General features: G+C 43.7%; 1 protein-coding gene across 1 annotated transcript in view; it reads left to right on the top strand.

The window, feature by feature from the left end:
- Window positions 1-21,268, top strand: part of LOC138510613 (coiled-coil domain-containing protein 17-like) — a 377,034-nt gene that overhangs the window by 70,620 nt on the left and 285,146 nt on the right. Inside the window, exon 2 of the mRNA XM_069626398.1 lies at window positions 16,622-16,780. Within this exon, the coding sequence (XP_069482499.1) occupies window positions 16,622-16,780 (159 nt within the window). The remainder of the gene's footprint in view (window positions 1-16,621; window positions 16,781-21,268) is intronic.

Raw genomic sequence — 21,268 nt, 5'->3', positions numbered from 1 at the left:
TAGGCTTCAAAGCATCTAGGTATTTCTCATACTTTGTCTCTAGCTTTTTTTATTCTGGAATAGATTTAGAGATATCGTGCTTTGAATGAGTTTAAAAATAGTTCCTCTTCCAGAGTATGCTGTTTGATTGTGATAGTATTTTTAGCATTCGTTTTCATTAATTCTGGATTTTGCCAGTAATCTTCATCAGCCAAGCTATTGAAAAGTGTTTTGATATGGATATAACATGGCATGCTCGAGCCTCCAGCCTGTGATAATCCATCCTTTAATGCTTCTCTATATCTCGTAAGAGCAGGTACGTGCCATATTCTTATACAGTATACCATCGTTTTCATGTTAACCATGTGTTTTATGCTACACAAGACAACTTCTAAGAGCAGGGGGATCGTTGGTGCAGTTGATGAGAGCCCTCGGATTCTATCACAGTGAGTGCTCTGCAGTTCATCTGTCTCCATAATTCAGCTCCATAAAGAGCCGCTTGTCAGGCTTGTAACTGAGATATGTCAATGGCGACCTTCAGCGCACCATCTCCACAGGCTTTTGTAAACTTTGCAATGGCCGCGCTGCCCTTGCTAAAACAATTCTGGCTTTCTCCACTTTCTTATGCGAAGTCCATTTGCTGACACTCTCATGCCCAGATAATCATAGGAGTTAACTTGTTCTATTGATAGTTTCCCCATGCTGCTAGTTACTTTGTTGCTTTTATCTGTAATTAACTGATTGATTTTAGAGCGTCGTATTTTTTTAGTAATTTTAGCTCTGAATTATTTGGGATTTATTGTTAAAATTGTTTTGTACTGGTGCTTCTCTCCCACAATACATCTTGCTGCATAGCCTTCCGTGCGATTTAAAACAGACTAGAATCTCTGCAAGCATGTGTTCTCACTGCCATTGAACTACAACACCCTTCTGTTTTGTAGTTCTTTGCATGTTTTTTAGCAGAAACCCGGCGTGAACGCGCTGGAGTGAAGGGGCAAGCCGGTCTGTGCCGGTCCATGCAGGACCATAAGAGCTAAGCCCGGTCTCTCTGCTCCTCTTCGTAGTTCGATTGAATTGTCGCAACAGTTGCATCATGGGATTCACTGAAGTGCTAGCCGCAATAGCAGCCACGAGAAATCTGTTCACTAACCAGGAACCTCCCAAAACTCAACAGGCGCAGGTGAGCTCTAACAAGCACTTTCTGGCTCCCGCCACTGCTCTTTCCATGGATCCCTTTGGGCTCTACTCTGGTCCTAATGACAATTGTTCCAACCTTAGCATATGTACCTCTCCGGATCTAGCCACTACTATGTGCACGAAGCAAACCTATTCTTCATCTCTCACACCGCAGAGTACTACGTCTCCTCCCGTTATCAGCACCATCAGGGGAGGGTCTACCAATATGAACAACCAGTGTTCCTTGCAACGCACCTTCCTGGGAGGAGTCAATCTTTTGCCCATTAGCAATTTAGGTTGTAGATCCTGTTAGCCAGAAAGCATGTTGTATGGTGTTGCTAATCGACAAGTTGTTCTGCTTGCTCTTGGACACCAGATCCATGGTGAAGCACACCGCAGACATAGCAGCACACATTGAACATATGGATACCAATGTCTGACAGTGCGGGCCGCACCCTTAATTTGGCCATTCCTGAGGGTTATACTATGTTGAGGTCTGATATGTTAGAGGGCAGACGTGGGGGAGTGGCTCTGATTTTTAAATCTTCTTTAACGGTTTCGGAATAAATTGGGACCATCATGGAAGGCATTGAATCCCTCCAGGTCAAAATCAGACTCAATGCTGCGTCTACACTCAATCTTCTTGTGATCTATATTCCCTCCTCTCTCACTTATGATTTTACCACTGCGTTATCTAACCACCTCGTAGCTTGCCTTAAACCCAATTCTAGTTGTATTGTTATGGGTAATTTTAACTTTTGGTTAGGCCATAAGGATGACCTAAGGGGAATTGAGCTGGAGACAGCCCTGGCCAACTTGGGATTGGACTAAAGGAATCGTTCTCCCACCCATAGCCTCGGGCAAAACCTTAGGTTTGGTTTCGCCCACTAATCTGACAATTAATGATGCTATGGCAAAGAAGCTTCATGGCATCAAAGCCAACATATCCAGCAAGAAAGCTGCTTGCCTATATGAGGCCAGCAAGATGAAAATTTTTCCTCGATCTCCCTGGAGGACCTGACAAAGGTATTGGCTCATCTTAAAACTACTAGTTGCACGGGAGACCCATATTCAGCTGTCATCCCACCTATCCTGCTCGCAGCAATTCTCAAATTTGTGAACACTTCACTCATGGAAGGCATGGTGCCGGATGATCTTAAACAGTCTTGGGTGACCCCATTGTTAAAAAAACCTGATCTCCCTATGGGAGATCCTTCAAATGACAGGCCTATCACCAACAATGCTTTCTTGTTGAAGATCCTGGATTGGGTTGCACTCAAGCAAGTGGCCCTCCTCATTAATAACTTCCCCATACTAAATTGCTGACAATCAGGATTTAGAGCCGGCCACAGTACAGAAACAACACTGTTGGAATTAAAATCTAGACTCCTTACGCGCACTGACAAAGGCCTCTCTTCCATGATTATTCTTCTCGATCTCTCCGCTGCTTTCGACCTAGTAGACCATCCTCTCATGGTATCCAGCCTCAAAGTGGCTAATTATTCCCCAGCTGTGTCCCGCTGGGTCGCATCGTTTCTCAACAACAGGGTAAGCTGAGTCTGCTCCGTGACTGGGGTTGCAGCTGCTGTTCATATAGAATTTTGTGTCCCACAGGGGGCAAGTCTATCCCCCTGTTTATACAGCATTTTCACGACTACCTTCTTTGCCATGCTGGAGCAGGATGGGATATGGTTCACGAATTTCGCCGACGATACTCAGTGCATCATCCCTTTGTCAGGCTTCCAAGATCAAGATGAAGCCAATATGAACAAAGCCTATGCCACCATAGAAAACTGGATGGCTCTGAATAGCTTGGCACTCAATAGGTCTAAGACCGAAATCCTGATCGTGGGCTCACTGTGTACTTTATCCAAGCTGGGCCCAGCCTACGAGGGCTTTCAACTTGGTGATGTGAAAATGTTCCCACTTAAGAAAGTAAAATCTTTAGGGGTCACCTTTGACCAGCACTTCACCATGGAGGCCCACATGGGGTTTCTGGTCTCAGCGGCAGCATACCATTTGAAACTATTCGCCTACTTGCACCCCCTCATCATGCAGGCTAACACAGAGATCATAGCTAGAGCCATTGTAGGTGCAAAACTGGATTATTGCTGGACCCTCTTGACAAGCATTATTAAAGCACAAACTAGTCGACTCCAAGTGATCCAGAACGGGGCCGTGAGGGTGCTAATGGCCCTCTTGAGACGTGATCACATTTCTGATACAAGAAGAGTACTGCACTGGTTGTCAGTGGAGGCACAAATTTGTTTCCGCCTCCTTACGATCACTTTTAATTGTACACAGGTCACTATGCCACGTTACCTGAGGGAAATTATTGTGAACAAGGCCACTAGTAGAGCCCTCAGATCAAATAATCTCAAACTCCTAGTTATCCCAAGATGCAGATCCAAGAAGACTGAAAGGGGGGGCCTTCTCTGTTGCAGCTCCTTCGGCGTGGAACATCCTCCCGCTTGACCTTAGGCTCGAGCCCAAACTTGAGCCTTTAAAAAAAGCAAAAACGTGGCTGTTTGTATAACCTTATTTTCCTGTGCCCAGAGTCCCTCCCCATGACCTCTTTGCAATTGCCATCAGCTTTTTAGCTCACGTGTTGTCAGTGCCTTCATGCCTCTGGGTTTATTGCTGCGCTATATAAGTTAATTAAAGTAAAGTACAGTAAAGTATCCTTTCACCATCTATGGTCATGAAAATTATCGGTTTCTTTTACTTTTGCTTTGTAATGGCCATGGTCTTGGACTTGGAGCTGTTAATCTGTAAAATGTTTCCTTGCAGAATTGTGTAAATGCTTTCAAGGCTTCCAGAGTCCAGGAGACAAGGACTGCGTTGGGTGCGAAAATTAGGGTAGGGTATTTATCAGCGGCCAAAGTTGAAGCGTCAGTTTTAAGAGACTGCAATTTTACTATTACCTGATCAACAAGGATATACAGTCTGTGTATCAAATGTGGAAATCGGTTACCCGTCCCTTACACAATCACAATTATTGTAATGGTCTTCACCTATCTGATCAATACCAACACAACACACCTGGAAATAATTTATATCAAAAAAATATGATTTCTGTTTCAACTACTTAAATCTAATCAGACTATACCCAATCATTCAAAGGTCATTGCTAGCATTACTTAGACTTAAGACTACTCTTCTCTTTGCAAAAATGTACACTTTCACTGCATACAATTAAAGTCACTGAGTACTAACGCCACACATTTCTAGAGTTTTTAGAATGTCCACATTTGATAATTGATGCATTGTTATATATGAGTATGTATATGATTACGTGAAGTATGTAATATGTCTGTGAGATAAAAATAACCATTACAATAATTGTGTTTGTGTAAGGGATTTCCATAGCATATACACTGTATATCCCTCTTTCCCGACTCGAAATCAGTTCCCCATGTAAAAAAATATAGGGAAATACCAATTTTTATAAATCTGATCAACAAGCAGAAAAAACAGTTTTGGGGCCAAGACGGAGCCTTGGTACACGCCTTTCTGTATTTTAATCGGCCGGGAAATGTCCCCATCCAGGCCCCATCTCACAAACGCTGTGCTCCAACTATACAGTAATAGGATAGCAGAGAGTATTGGTGATGGTATTTCTAATCTGCACAAAAGGTTCCATAACTTGTTTCGAGGAACGCAGTCAATGCTGCTCTCAGTTCAATGAACATCAGATAGAGGTCTATTTTTCTAATAACTATGTATTTCTCTATGAGCTGGCTTCCTCTCAGGCATTGGTCGCTTGTGCTAACTCCACTCAGGAAGCCTTCCTGTCAGTGGTTGATCAGTCCTTTCTCTACAGTCCAGGCTTCCAGGTGATTCAGCACCTCCTTTTTATATATTGGGACTATTTCCGCACCAATCCGTGATTGGGATTGTTTGCGTTGTAGTAATAGCGTTGAACAACTTCGTCAGATATGGTACCCAGACTCTGGGTTCAGATTTATAAATGTCCATGGGGATCTTATCAGGACTTTTAGACATTTCATAATGTTTTAATTGTATGCACTGAAAGTGTAATTTTGTGCAAAGAGTAGTCTTAAAGGCTAAGTAATGCTAGCAATGTCCTTTGAGTGTTTGGTTATAGTCTGATTAGATTTAAGTAGTTTAAACAGCAATCAGATATGAGGGGTAAAATTCTCAAATGGAGATTAATTAAACATCCCAAAGCATGAATCTTATGGCAGTGAAGTAGAGATTGGTAATTGTAAGTCATGGACAGAAGAGGTTATAACCTGCAGATGCAATATGGTCATGAACTGTGGACACAAGCAGAGAGAGATTACAGAGAAGGAAATGGTTGTATAGCAAACCTTCATTTTTATTTGAGATAATTAGTAAATGATAAATGAGTAATTATTGTTTTGAACTATTTAGAAACTCAAGGACTAAGCACCAAGCCTTACTACGATGCAATAAATCAGATCAGCACCCGCAGGTGAAATGCCAGCCAATCAGGTGGCCAGGAATGCTGGCTTTATTGTAGGGTAAAGTCTGCATTCCATGCTTACCACCAGTGCCACTCCCATAGGCTGCCCATTTGTTCTGTCTACACTGAACCTCTGACAGGCCCATGCCCGACACCATGCACACTCGCACACCCACACTCGCATACTTCCTGCCTGGTCGCTCTGGCCCCTCCATTTCCGCCACTGCCATGTACCTAGAAAAGGAAGTCTTTTTCAAAGTCTGCAGCAGCAATCCTTGTAGTATTTTAAAGAATTTGGCACACGCAAAACATTCCTTAGGAGGGAGATTTTACTAGCTGATAATAGAGCTCAGGCTTGTGTTAGAGGCATGTAAAGCACCATTCTCTCTGTTTAGTTGTAAATATAAGAGAAATCACTGGGCCGCAATGCAGACATTTTTGGATTAACAACATTCTAGACTATTCTGAAAAATCATTACCCAGAATTTAGTTTGGGCACAAACAAGAAAGACCATAGATATACATGCCCCTTCAAGCAAACTTTTATTAAGGAACATTTTATCAAGGCGCTTTTTCCCCCCATATAGTGGGTTACAAAACACAGTAAGGGATAGTTAACGTATATTGATTATTTTCAAAACAATGGGCCAAGAAAATCCAGAATGCTGGATATGATGGCTTAACATTTGATAGATATTTACATATTGGTGGGTGAGTTGCCTAAGTTTAGTGCATAAAAGAAAAATATGATTGTTTGTCACAGCTATGCACCCATTAAAGAGGTCATGCAGGAACGCTTGCTGTTGCCTGGCAGTCATGTATAATGAATAAATAGAAATAAAAGGAGGGCAAAGCTGCTTCAAGAGAAAGAAGAGGACACCTTCTACCCATGCAACGTTTGGAAGCATGATCTCAGTAACAGTAGGGACCAAAGAGTAACACATGTTAGTGGAGCTATTATCAGTCCTTGCTTCTATGTCTGATGTTAAGGACATCTCAAATCTCCTAAACAATCTTACATTTCTGCTAACATAAAATACAATTAAGAATATACAGGACTCAGTATTATATTGACTTGTTCTAGTTAGATTTACATTTTTTTTACTAAGTACGATATTTACACACCTTCAAAATTGAATGAGACAGAAATGTCACTTATTGTTGAAACTGAATATATTAATGATGAAAATATTGCTCAATCTACTTTATAAATGTAATGACTTGGCTTGCTATATCCTAAACGTGTCTAAAAGTGTCTTTCTGAAATAAATAACTTTTTTGTTTGCAATGTACTGTACTATTCTAAGCATCCTCCATTATTTACTACATTTAAGGAGTCCATAGTCAGCTAGCCATAAACTGTGCGAGATGTTGTTTACAAACCAATTCATATATTTGGATTATTCCAATGAGTTCAATAATATTATATCATATGGGTCAGATTCTACCAAAGCATAACACAAAATATTTTCAGATACTAATTTCGCCAGGTATTATACAAGCCTTGTTTGCATTATAAAATCTAGACACATGCAGAAAGATACAAATGATGGTGGTCTTCCAAAATCAGGTGATAATTAACCACTGCCCTATGCCAGACTATATAATAATAATAATAATAATAATAATAATAATAATAATAATAATAATAATAATAATACTAATAATACATTATTTAATTAAAGGATGGATGTTGTAAGACACCAGTCGAAAATGAACTGATTCTGCCAAACTACTAGAGCACATGAAAATGTATAGAGGCTACTTAACTCCACAGAAGACTGTACACTAAAAGAGGTTTCTGAAGTGGGATCAAGGTCTTTTAGACCTCATCCACATGAACTGAAGATGTTTCAAAATGAACCTCTGTTGGACTTATGTAGACCAAATACTATGAAGAGATAGGCAACCATTGGATGCAGTTAATTTAGTTCCTATATTGCATGCAATACCCAGAGATGTTATTTCAAGATAAACATTAGGATGTGTGTATTAATTAATTTTGTCTGTAAAAAAATAATAATGTTAACGATGTCAGTGATTAGTCTGCTCTTGGTGAAGCCCATAACTCTGAAAATGCCTTATTTCTGTGGGCATTCTTTTTTAAACTGGCTACAGAGCTGTAAATGTTAGATATGACACTGACAGAGCCGGTAATTTCACATTCGATAATGTGAGGCTCGGGAGCATTATTGACTATGTTCTGTTCCCTATGAAGTGCTAGGGCTGTATTCATGGCTTGAGGTTCTTAGGGCCATGCCAGTGATTATAACCCTCTCTCCATTGTATGGGGTTGGGCAAGGAAGCGATTAAGACTAGTTCTACTCACGCCTCACACTGGTTAAGGGGGGTAAATGGAAAGTTGCTACAATGGAAAGTTGATAGAGAGACCACCCTGCTCATTGGGACGGTCACTGCTACTAAGGTAAAGCGTATGGCATGCTCAGATCTCAAAGCACTACCTATAGCTATTGTTAGGGCCTTTATACAGTTCAAGGAGAACTGAAATAGCATTTTTAGAATTCCCTCACTAGATATACAAAGCCATTCAAGAAGGAAACAAATCGTACCTTAGGTATTAGGCTGAAACGGCAGGATTATAAAGTTGAACTATCCAAAAGAAGGGCTTAGGCTGCTCATAAAAACTGCAATGATCTGTGTGAAGCAGCTACACTGACTGATGCCAAATCCTTTTGGAGGATTGTGGCTGGGAATTCTACCAGGCTTGATATGGGGCTTTCAGAAGCCCCAGAAGTTCATGTCCGGAAGAGGGATTGGATTGATCAATTTCTTGCATTATGATATGATACCCACAGGTTTCTAAGCGCAGATCCAGGGATCTTACCTGTGGGTGGTGCTCCACGTCGTCTTGCTTGCAGGGCGAGCATGTTGCCCCTGAGCTATCCTCCCGAGCATAACATGAGCAGTGATAGCAAGGCTTGAACTGGGTGAAACGAAGATATTTTGTTAGGTGAAGGGCAATTTAGCTCAATCTTAAATTAAACATGTGATAGGCAGAGTGGCAAATTATATTTTCTGTACATGGACTGATCTGTGTATTGCATTCTTAGTACAGGTATTTATTGCAATCATTTTGCCGAAACAGATTCCACAGAGTTGGAAAATTGGGATCATAGTGCCCATTTCCAAAAAGGGTAATATGTTTCTGCCACCTTCATGCTGCCCACTTAATCTATTAGATGGTGCAACTAAGTTGTTCTCTGGGATAATATTAAAGGGGTTAGAGGAGTGGGCGGAGAAGGACACAGAATTAGCTTTTTGGGCCGGTACCTGTAGGATATAACCCGGTCTAAATGTATATTTCATCCTTGCTAAAAATGAATTTGCGATGGGCTCTCCTGTCGACGTGGCCTTTGTGAATCTAAGTTCAGCTTTTGACCGTGTAGGCAGAAAATTTCTTTAGCATAACCTTAATTACATGGGGTCTCCAAGACCGCTCATTTGAAAGCTGCAATCAAAAGTACATGTTTGTTTTAGCACTAAGGGTGAATTGAGCAAGTGAATTGGAGTTGCGAAGGGGATCAGGAAAGGCTATTGTGCTTGTCCCCCTATTAATTAACCGGTACCTTAACTCTCTTGCATCTTGCCTGGAGGCTACGGAGGCTGGTGTAACGCGATGTGGGAATAGACGGTTGCTGGTCCTCAGCTATGCTGATGACGTGGTTGTTCTGGCCAGAACCCCAAAATCATTACCATTACTGGTTGATAAATATCCTGGCTATATGACATCTAGGGGTGTTAATGCAGCAAAATGCTATGTTACGTGGGTTTCTAGCACTAAGGGGAGATGCTCTGGACTTACAATTACAAAGGGGTGTTTTCCACAAATAGTCCTGAAAGGACACGGCTTAAGGCCTGTGATCCCTTTGACTACCCAGGAATTAGATTTAACCAACAGTTAAATTGGAAATATCATTTTGATAAGCATGTTGTCCAAATGAGGCAGGTAACAGACATTCTTTTTATATTTGCAAAGACTTTGAAGCATTACTCTGTTGAGCATATGCTAACAATATATAAGGGCAAGGCTGTCCCGCTGGGGCATGTTACAGTGAGATCTGGGGTTTCGGGAATCAAGATATGTTACAGAAATTGGAGAACCTTTTTCTTGCATGCGTCTGAGCTGTTCCTCCCTCCACACCAGAAAATGCAACACCCCTAGAAACCACATCAGTATATCTAACTGACCAATCGTACTGTTGCACACAGTGTGCTCTTGTCAAAATGGCGAATTCATGAAAATGCTAGCCAGAAATGTGATGTTACTGGGAAGTCATTATAAAATAGGCTGGCTTGCTTATATTACGATGCTACAGCAGCAAGGGGTTATGGGGAGCTGTTTTGATAAACCTGAAAATATTGACAATATCCCCAAACAGTTGCTTAAAAGTAAACGCATGTAACTATTTGCACAAAACCGGTAAGATAAGGATATTCGGAAATCTCAAGTCAAGTCGTATTTGCTGCTTTCCTCATTTGAGGATGTGGCATCATATAATCTGTGATTACTAATTACCATTCATTTATTTTATTATAATGTGCCTAAACCGTACCTGACGGTCCGGGATTCAAACCTCTGTTGCTCTGCGTTGCCCTTGTGCTATCTTCTGTTCACCATCATGGAATTCTTTTAACAAAAGCCTGACTTAATGTTCTCACTCTCAAAGCAGTTACAGGCAAATGGTTGAAGAACCAAAGAGCAGTTGACTGATGTTGAATCTGTAGTGAGAGGGAGACATTGACTCATTTTGTATTGTTTTGTCCTTTATTCTTAGATATTCGGTAATGCTATTTATTGGGAATATTAAGGGAGAGTGGACTGTGGCAATTTAGGCCAGCACAGTTACTGTGCTCAGCAGAAGTGATGGTGACTTTGGCCTTTGCAAGCTATCTGAAGGGAGCCTGCTTACGAAGATGTAAATGCTGGATGGTCAGGAGGGAGCTGACCTGAGTATGACGAAAACTAAATGAATTTTTGAGTTTGTAGATCTCCATTAGGTTTTCGGGCCACTGTTCACAATCAAGTTGTTTTGGTTTGTTATAACCCGTATGATAATAATCAGGGGTATATCCCGAATTTTAAACTTGTGTTTTGTTGTGATTGGGTGTTTTGCCCAATGACCAAACGTGTATAAATGGATACAGATATTTGTAACTTACTGAACATTTTATTAACTTAGTTGAACATTTTGTAAATTATGGAATTCTAAGCTTTGTGCTCTGTGATTTATTGTTTAAGCGTTGTGGATTGTTTAATGTGAAATAAACTTGCATAGCAGGATGAACGTTACGATTTGTGCATTAATTATATATGTGAAAAAATATTATTATTATAGATGTAAGCAGTTAGTAAACCTCTCGAAATGAGTGTAGCAGAAACATTTATTTGCAACCTTCAAATTGAATTGAGTTCTGAGTCTGACAATGATGCAGAGAGACTAAACAACCAAAATTGTGAGATTTTGTGTTAAAATATTTGTATGTAAATTCCTTGAACTACTTTCTTCTTACTGCAGGTAAGTATTAGAATAAGTCATACGAAAAGGGTTGTGTTCGTACATGTGTGCGTGTGTAGTTAAATGATGATATGGGCATATCTGATATGTTTATGAGCAGTACATTTCATGAACCTCGTTTTTTGTTATAGACTTTTTTTCAATTCATATTCATTATTATCAGACAGTGTGGGTTTTCATACACAATACATCAAAAACATATATTTGAAGCGCTAGATAGTCCTTAAGTTAACATCACTGCATAGCCAAATTCAGTGCTTAAGTTAATAAAAGATTAAATACATTGGAAGTGATTGGGAGCAGGTAGCCTGTGGGTGTGGTCATTACTAAGATCCTTTGCTGACCAAAGATGGATGTGCCCTGTGTTTATGCCTCGTCTGGTTGCCTAGCAACCAACACACACAAAGCTTCTTCACTCTATCAGGATCCGCCGGAAGGTGCAAGCCAGCCCCCACGCCTAAGGCTGCTAGCTAAAGGCCCCACCAGTCTGTATCCAGTTGAAACCCCTCTACGCAAGGGCAGGAGCCCTCACATTGCATGTGCTGCAGGAGCAGCTAGAGTCCTGCTCTCTGAGTCCCGACGGTACAGGAGCAGCTAGACGCCTGCTCGCCAATGCCCCAGCATCGAGCCTGCTTGTCTGGAGACAAGTGCCCAAATCGACGTGCATGAAGTGGGCTTTGCTTGCTAGAGTGCTTTTGAGCCACATCTTGTCCTTGGCACCATGTGGAGCCCCTTCCCCGCGGTCATTACTAAGATGCTTTGCCGACCTAAGATGGCCGTGCCGTGTGTTTATGCCTACTCTTGTTGCCTAGCAACAACACACACAAAAGCTCTTCACCCTATCAGGGCCAGCCGGAAGGCAGAAGCTGGCCCCTACCCCTAAGGGCCCTAGCTCAAGGCCCCACCTGTCTTTTGTGCATGTCCATGCCGTTGGCCCTGTTGGCCCTGTGGCCCAGTCACGCTGCCCCTACCTACTTGCATCAGGCCCATTATCCCCCTCTGACAAGCTACAGTACGGCGTTTCAAAATCCATCTTCATGGCCTACACAAACTGCCATCACACACCTGTGCCGACTATTACTGACTGTACTGCTGCAGGGAAGGAGACTGCCGCTGCTCGCCCTTCCGCCAATGAGCCCACCTGCAGGTAAGACTCTGCCTCACCCCAGAGCTCTTGTTGCGCACAATACCCTGGCTCGCGTCACCTTCCTTCTTCCCCGTCTCTCATGGCCCACCGCGCCGTCAGCCCACCCCTAAGTTGGCCATTGTTGAACACAAGGCTCGCGCACCTGTGTGCACGCACCCTTACAGTGCTAGACCCCACCAGCGCCACCCACGTGTGTTTCCGTAACGCATCGAAGATGCAGGCTCTTTAATCCCTCCCATTGTGCGGCCCACAGCATGGATGCTAAACCGCGCATTACTCACCACTCAGACAGGCCTTGCCATCACTTCTCCAGTGCATTACTCGTAGTCCACAGGCATCCGGGCCCTCGAGCCACAGGTATTATTTCACTACCTTCTCCCAGCTATGTACTCACCCCATGTATCCCTGAGTCCCCCCAGTAACTCTGATGCCCGCTTGAACACTACCACCATGACTGCTACTCAAGTAGTGGGCTTGCCCTATGCTGCACTCACTCTAAGGGCTGTTGTATCACACGCTGGCATTACTATGTCACCCTGTATAATGACTACTGCCTCACCTAATTCATTTGATGTGCCTCACTGTGCAATCACCAATGTCTCCCCCCATGATATTCATGTGCCTCACAGTGCAATAACCAATGCCTCACCCAATGCTATTGATATGCCTCACTGTGCAACGACCAATGCCTCACCCAATGCTATTGATGTGCCTCACTGTGCAATGACCAATGCCTCACCCAATGCTATTGATTTGCCTCACTGTGCAATGACCAATGCCTCACCCAATGCTATTGATGTGTGTAACACTCACCTGGTATCCACGGGGACGCCACCCAGCTGCGGGGACTCTGGTGCCCTTCTCAGCCGCTCCCTGGTATAACCAGCGGGGAAGTTCTGCCTGGAAAACAGGTGGGCAATGTTCAAGACTGGGCAACTGGGGCAAGAGCCTCCCAACACCTCGTATGTCTACAGCCCCTCCCCGGACCTTTCCTCACCTTGTTATGGGTTTTGGCGTGCTCTCCGTCCTGTCTTCTTGGCAGGGGCGCGTTGTCCTTTGTGGGCGAGTGCGATCTAGTTACTTCACTGATGCTGCCCTTTAGAGTCTTTCAGGTAGGTCTTATTACTGTTATACTGTAAGCCTTTCTTGGATTCAATAATGTCTTTTCTCTCTCCTTAGGTGTGCGGAAGCTCGCTGTGGAACGTTGGCAGAATTTGGACTCACCGGCAGGTGATGGTGTTTCGAGAGCGCCTTGATGCTGTAAGTAGGCGCTAAGCGCAGCGCTATGATGCCTTGCCTTTGCTAACCTGTTGTCTTTTGTTCCCATAGGTTGCGGTGCTCACCCGGAGCAAGAAGTCCCAAGGCGGTGCTGGTCGATGAGCGACTTGAGAGGTAAGCTTCCGGCACAATTGTAAATGTCTAATGTCTTGTTTCTCTCCTTTTGCAGATCCGAAGGTCCGGGAGGCTCGCTGTTCCTTGGATGCTGTTTGCAAGAGCAGAGGGCAGCTAGCGGTGGAATCACAGGTAAGCTGCTGCTAATAACAATGTCCCTTTTGTTTTTCAGGTGCTGTTTTTCCGAGGTTCGCAGATGCTGCTGAACACGTTGGGCGTCACGTTGCAGGATTAAGTAATGCGAAGCGTGTTCTCCAAGTCGGGTGTGGTTTAAATAGCATCAAGAAAGTAGTCCAGGTAAAATAGTCCCTGGGCTACCACACCCAAAACACTATACCGCATTGCTTGGTTCCAAGGAGCCAAGCTATGTGGATGCCTCCATGTTGACTGGCATTGGGATAAAGTAGTTCCCAAGCACAAGTCTTCATTAAGTATGAGCCTGGCGCCAAAGGCACCAGGACTGGCCCCAAGAGGGCCTAGGCAAAGGATACCTAAGCTTGTTGGGGGCCCGAGCCGAGACCCCTCCTGGCCCATGGGCCTGCCGGTGGGTTTCAGGAAGTGGGTCATGACATGTGCCTCACTGTGCAATGACCAATGCCTCCCCATGCTATTGATATGCCTCACTGTGCAATGACCAATGCCTCACCCCATGCTATTGATGTGCCTCACTGTGCATTAACCAATGCCTCCCCCATGCTATTGATATGCCTCACTGTGCAATGACCATTGCCCCCATGCTATTGTTGTGCCTCACTGTGCAAGAACCAATGCATCACCCACTCCCAGGACAGGCCACACCAACCCAGCACAGAACCCCCCTCTCAGTTGTGCCCTAGTCAATGCCCACTCCATCCACGCTCACACCCTGGACATACACAACCTCATCACCATCCACAACCTTGACCTTCTCATGATCACATAAAGGTGGCTGCATGAAGCGCCCGGCCCGGCCCTATCCCTGGCTCTGCCTACAGGGTACACCATATTTAGACAGGACTGCCCCTCCAAAGGAGGGAGTGTGGCCCACATAGAAAAGGACACCCTATCCATTAGGTAGACTGATAAGACCATTGAGAACAACAGTGACTACCTTCTCATCAAACTCAACCTCTGAAAGAACTGCACCATTGCCCTTCCCCTCATGTACCGTCACCCAGGCCCCTTGGTGGACTTCCAGGCAGCCCTTACTCACCTCCTATCGGACAACTTAAAACAATCCACTAAAGCCACCCTCTTAGGAGACCTCAACCTTGGCCGCAATTATCCTAAAGATCCCGCAGCCAAGTCACTAAACAGTGCGCTTGAGACACTAGGGTTCAGGAATACCATCACCAACCCTACTCACACTCAAGGTCGTATCCTAGATCGGGTAGCCCAACACAACTGCCCACTCTCTATTACTGACAACTCACCTATCCCTTGGTCTGACCACCACATCATTCATTTTCACATCATTACCCCAAAGAGAGTGCACCAGCCAATGGTGGCACTACCAGCAGCGATCACCAGAAGCTCATGCCAGCTCACCGCTGAAAAATTACTACCCCATCTACTAGTGCCTGCCTTCAGATCCCCCTTCTCCAACGACCTTGAGTTTCTCGCTCTTTCCTGCAACACTGCCATCAAACTAGCAGTGGACGCTATTGCCCCTCTCACATTGCGCAAAGCGAAACCGATCAGACATGCCAATGCTTGGTCCACCGTAGACCTCTTAGAACTCTGCTCCAAAAATCATGCTGCCCTATCCCTATGGCAATCGAATCACTCGGACACTGCCAAGCTAGAATTCCAAAAACGCTCTAAAGACTACAAAAAAGCCATCATCTGAGCTAAAGCAACCTCATTAAACTCCAGGATCTCTAATGCCAAATCAGATACAATAGAGATCTTCTCTATCTTCATGGATCTAGAGACTCCTAAACCTCCCCCCCCCCCACCCAGACTATCACCAAAGATGAGACCTGGTGCGATGGCATCCTAGCAGCCATGCTCAACAAATTGGACAATTGGACACCCTCCAAACCCAACAATCTCTAACACACTCACCGCTCAGACTATCCTTAGTTTATTTAGATTGGGAAATCCAACATTAGAATAGGGCAAGTTAGGCCTTACACCATCCTGACATTTGAGTTGAACTTTGAATCTGCTGTCTGTGTCTTGCTTCATCGTGCCTTCACATATCCCAATACCTATTTGACAAAAGTCTCAACATTGATAAATTAATGTAGCCAAACTAAGATTCCCTGGATGTGCCTATTGCTTCCACTGGATATTATCATCACAATGAGGACAATGAGGACATGGACACTAGGTGGGAACAGGCCCCCGCTTTTCTGCCTCCCTAAGCAGTATTCATTTGCCATGACAAGGCCGTTCCACCAAGGATAAATCGTCAATGTGAAGCAATGGGATAGAAATCAGTTTATAAACAGTGTGCAGTAAATAACTGTACGATTCTAAGATGTAAGTGTTATGCCACCAAGACATGCAGACCAGATAAATGGTATATAGCAGTATTAAATCCTAGCATCTAACCTTGGAAAATAAATAGGAATTTCACAAATGATACTATGTTGCAGTACATAGAATAAGAACATTTAACATATATTGGAATGAAGACTAGAGTAGGGTAAAAACAGAGATACATTAAAGAGGTAACCCATAATATGGGAATATGGGTCTACTTTCTATATAGTTTGTGTAATTGTTTATATAATTAAATAGATTGCATTCTTTACTGCAAGTCTTGTCTTTATATTGTTTTATGTTTGACATGCACAAAATGTTATTATCGTCAAAGAATATATACGAGTCAACTAACATTAAACATATTCTGGATACAATTATTGGACCCCTTATATGTATGTATTTTAAATATCTGGATTGTGTCTTGTTAATACAATGTTTTAGTTACTATTCTGTCATCTAACATTTTAGATTGAGAGGCTAGGGGATTATAAACGAAAGAAAGAGGAGCAGAAGAGGCAGCACACTCTGCAGGAACACAAACATCTGGAGGAAAACGAGGAGAAGGACTCAAATGCCCAAGGCCCTTTGGTTGATTCAAGTGGCATTGGGAAGAATCATATTAGACAAGTAAGTTAAAGTACTGATTGTTCTCTATAGTTGTCAAGCTAGGACCAGAATGCCTTCTTACTATCTTCAGAGGAGTCCATCTTCTCTTCCACAGTGGACTTTGCATTATGTGGAAATAGCTAAAAAGTCTGTGTTTCTTACATAAAATATATATTCTACAGAACACCCAAACACCAGACGTGAAGGTCATTGTTTTATAAAGGGCAAGGAGGGTGGGCAAGTGCCTGCCAGAGTCTGGAAAACTAAAAGAGGAGCATTCTAGGACCAGAAATAGTGTCAGAATGGGTCAAACACTTTGCTCTACCTCCTGCTCCAGAAGGACCCATGATTCTGAGTCCCAAGTCCAGGTCCAGTTCTAGAAAACAAGGTTCCAGTGTGGTCACACCCAGCACAGTGTCCAACATCACGCAAAGTCTTCGGTTAGATGGTGCCCTAGCACACTTCTTTAGTCTTGGTGGGTCTGGCGCTCTGAGACCCTGGTCCTTGATTTGTACATGTCGTGCATTTCTTCTTGGGACAGTAAGGTGGAGTTTAGCAGTTGCTGGGCCCCTAGAGTTCTCAAGAGTTCTGAAGTGAGCACATGTGTAGTTCCCCTTTCTGCTGTAGGGATCTCCTGGGAATGGCTGCCCTCCTTAGGGCAACAGTGTGGGTATTCAATCCTTTAGATTCGTGCTCCTACATGGAATCTTCTGACACACAACCTGGGTTTTACCTTTAGGCTCTTGGGGTCATACTGTTGAGCTCCTCACTGCCACTCTCATATGAGCTCCATCGCCATATCTCTGGTCTTGTCCTCGGATATAGTGCTCCTTTCGCTCTGACAATCTTAGCTGAAATAGCGTCCATGACTCTCTTCAGCACCCACTAGGGGATACTGTGCCCCAGGCGCACTTGAACAAACCTCTTACCAGTGTTTGCCTGGCCACTGCCAGATTCTGTGTCCAGCTCTCAAGTGCCTCCCGCTGTAGCGCGCCTCAATCTGGCCTCTGTGTCACTGTGGTCATCTTGAGTTAGCTACCTCCTCTTCACATGCTTTGCTCCCAGGTAATCCCCTCCCCCGGTCTAAACGCCACAGATCTAGCCCTCCTCCTCGCTTTTGCACTCCCTGCCTGCACTCTGGAATGCTGTCATGCTCCCCCACACAGAAATAGATGTTGTGCCCCCTTATATAACATTGGGATGGTGCAATAACGGCCCTTATAGGCTGGACCAGTCATTTCTGATTGTCTCTATTTCTGATTGGCTTTGGACCCATGCACGCATCTCCTCCCCTTGTGGGACGGCCCTCCCTTTCCTTTCCATCAGGCGACAGCAGTTGTATTATATTTGAGTATGGCCCCTTCATGGGTCCACTAAATTAGAATCAGACAGGGAGATCATGGTGGTGTTCCATCATGTCATTCGGCCTGCCTGGGTAATGGGAATGATCTCTGTGTTTCTCTGATCCGGTGCTGTTGATTGTTAGCAAAAGTGTGAGTGCCTGACTCCTGTCTTTGTTGTGTGTTTTGCTCTGAGGCTCAGTTTATGATCCATGCCAGGCTTTGTTCCTTTGCTATGTATGGCGCTGAGACTCCCACTCCACGCATGGACCTGCTAATGAAGTTGAAAACATGATGCAAGCGTTGTTCTTTCATCTGCTGCCTATGTGTGCTTTCCTAAGATTTCTAAGTATGCTATGGCGTTCTCAGTGGGATATCTTTAGGAGGCCCATGTGGTTATGATCTCTTTTGCCACTGGTGGAAGGACTGGTAAGCTCTGGGCCACCCCCTATTTACTGACTCAAGGGGCCTCATCCCAGAGGTGGTGACTACCATAGCTACCAGCGATCCCCTGTCTCCCCCCTGGTGGGGTAGTAAAAGTGGCAAAAAGTAATGTTTACAGATTCCACAAATAGCTACATCTGCAAGGTCAATTTCAAATGGTTCACACAGGTTTCCCCATATGTGATGCATATGCTTGTGCATCGGAAGCACTGATAAATTGTGTTAATATACTTTTTTCTTGTCAATGTAGGTATTCTTGTGCAATGTTATTACAAATATTATGTGTGACGCATGTATCTCCCTTTCAACATCCATTAATGTAATAACCACAGCTCATTTCATGTTCCATAGCATTGAAGAGACAAATGCATTCTGACACATTCTAATCTAAACATTGGAGGCTTCCCAAATGGAAAAAGCCATGACCTCTACCGTTTACGCACCTCTCTTGTGAACTACTTAATTTGTAAATAAACAAGTGCCAGGGCCCAAACATAAACTTCTCCTAGCAATCCTTTGTCACATCAGGGTGGCAACTTACTGCCAACCACTGCCCCCACCCATGGCCGTTCGCACAGTTTCAATGTATTTGTCGTTGCAACTGGAACTCCCACTGGCTCATTAGGGGTGATGAGCAATGGCAAATGCACTATTTACAAATACCAATCAAAATAACATAACATAGTAGTTGGTTCTTTATTATACCAACTATTTAATTGCTTCTTTTAGTAAAGTGATGGACAAATGCAAACAAAATAATTATTAAACTGATTCATTTGTCTTTCAAGCATTGCAGCAAGTTATTTTTCTGTTGGTCGGCACTCAGCAGAGTTACTCTTTCTTGCCTGTGACAATTTTCCTGGCCTTGCCCCTGTGCTGGTCCTGTTGATTGGTGATTATTCTTTTGTGGCAGGTGCCCCTGTGCCCTACTAACGCCACTGGTAATTCTACAACACTGATCATCCATTTGCCAGTGTGTTTAAGACCCAGTAAGTTAGTAGCCTGGTATACTTCTGCATATTGGTGCACCCAAGCTGGAAGCACACCAGAAGAAAAAGAGGTGTGTCCAACTTAACAAGACCCTGCATGTGCCACTGACTACCCCCACCTGCTGATGTGCAGCAAAGCCATTTTACTGACACTGGCATATACACATGTGTATGACCACTGAACTAGTGAGCTTCACTTTTGACTCTGGCTCCCTGGCTCCGTGGCTGCTTCCCGCCCACACAACTGAGACACCAAAGCACCAAAGCTGCTTTGGCAGAGTGGTCAGTTTCTTACTGTAGTAGGCTGAGGCAATAAGGGGCTATGCTCAGAAATAAATCACAAGGCTCAGCCCTGGTAAACACCCTCATAAATTAAGCACTGCCCAGGTGTAAGTGTAACGGCCAACTCCAACCTTCTACTGGTGCCCAGGTGCAAACGTACTACATCTGGGGGCAATAGCTTTCCAGTAAAAGCAGCGCAATTCTGGAACTCCCTCCCTCCCACTTGCAGGGAGGACCTACCCTACCACCAGTTCAGAGCCAGGACCGTCCACTGGCTCAAATCTCTCGACTCATAACGACTCTTGGAGACCTGGACTCGCCAGTACCATGTGGCTCCTCATTGAATGTAAATATGTTTATAGTATTGCCCTAATATACATGCTCTACCTTACTCATTGAATGTAAATATGTATAGTACTGCCTCTAATGTACATGCTCTACCCCTCCTATTTGGCGTGATACGTCTGGCAATGTAACCCCAGCTGGACCTCACCTTACTGTATGTAACGATGCTTTGCAACCCTCTTGCTGCCTTTGCGCCTGGGTTTGGTGCGCATTACAAATAAATAAATACAAATACAAATACAAATACAAGTGGACATGGGCCTTTTACACATCATTTTATTATCACTGATGTCCTCATCATTTAGAACATACTGCAGGCCTATCTGGGGACCACTCCAGACATCTGGCCTTTTGAAAAGATCCTATGCACCATTGTAAAGAACACATTGAATTTCTGCAAAAAAGCTAGAGTTGTTCGACTTGAAAACATGCACAATAACAGACCTAATCATGATGCCATTTCACCAAACAAAATATAAAAATTAATTCCGCAGGCATACTTCAATCTATTTTTGCACATATCATATCATATTACTGCATTGAGTCATTGTAACTCCAACTCTGCTTTCTCTTTTCTGAAACTCTTGACTTACATCTGCACTTTCTCCACCATACTGCTCTTTCTCTTCTTCCATTGCAAGCCTCTCGGTTCCCTCCTATGTTCCACTCCACTTACCATGAACTTTATACCAAGCAAAAATACTTTTCGAAACATATTACTATGCTTTTCTCTCACTCACAGCATCTGCTCCCCTTCTTCAACCAATTTTTGTCACCACCCTCCCCTGACCCTTCCTTCATTACGCCACCACTGTTTCGGATTTTGCCAAATATGTTTCTTTATAAATTATTCATCTCTGCTCTGAATGCAGCCACGTTAGCCTATTTTCTACCCCTACACAAATTCAAACACCCTAGTTTCCTGCTGATCCTTTACTTTCCTCCTTCTAATTCATCAATAATTCCTTTCAATAAATCCATTTCACAGCTAATGCTTCCTTACCCTCCACCTTAATCCAACAACTCTACACTCTACTGTCATCCTAACGGGCGGCACTACTCAATCTATCCCTCTACACTGGTGCTTTCTCAGGTTCCTAAAAGCAAAG

Source organism: Ambystoma mexicanum, chromosome 6p (assembly GCF_040938575.1).
Source record: "Ambystoma mexicanum isolate Mex_15411 chromosome 6p, UKY_AmexF1_1, whole genome shotgun sequence".
In the NCBI taxonomy this organism is placed as follows: Eukaryota; Metazoa; Chordata; class Amphibia; order Caudata; family Ambystomatidae; genus Ambystoma; species Ambystoma mexicanum.
Note: the sequence above shows the minus strand (reverse complement) of the source record. Positions and strands in the feature narration are given on the sequence as shown.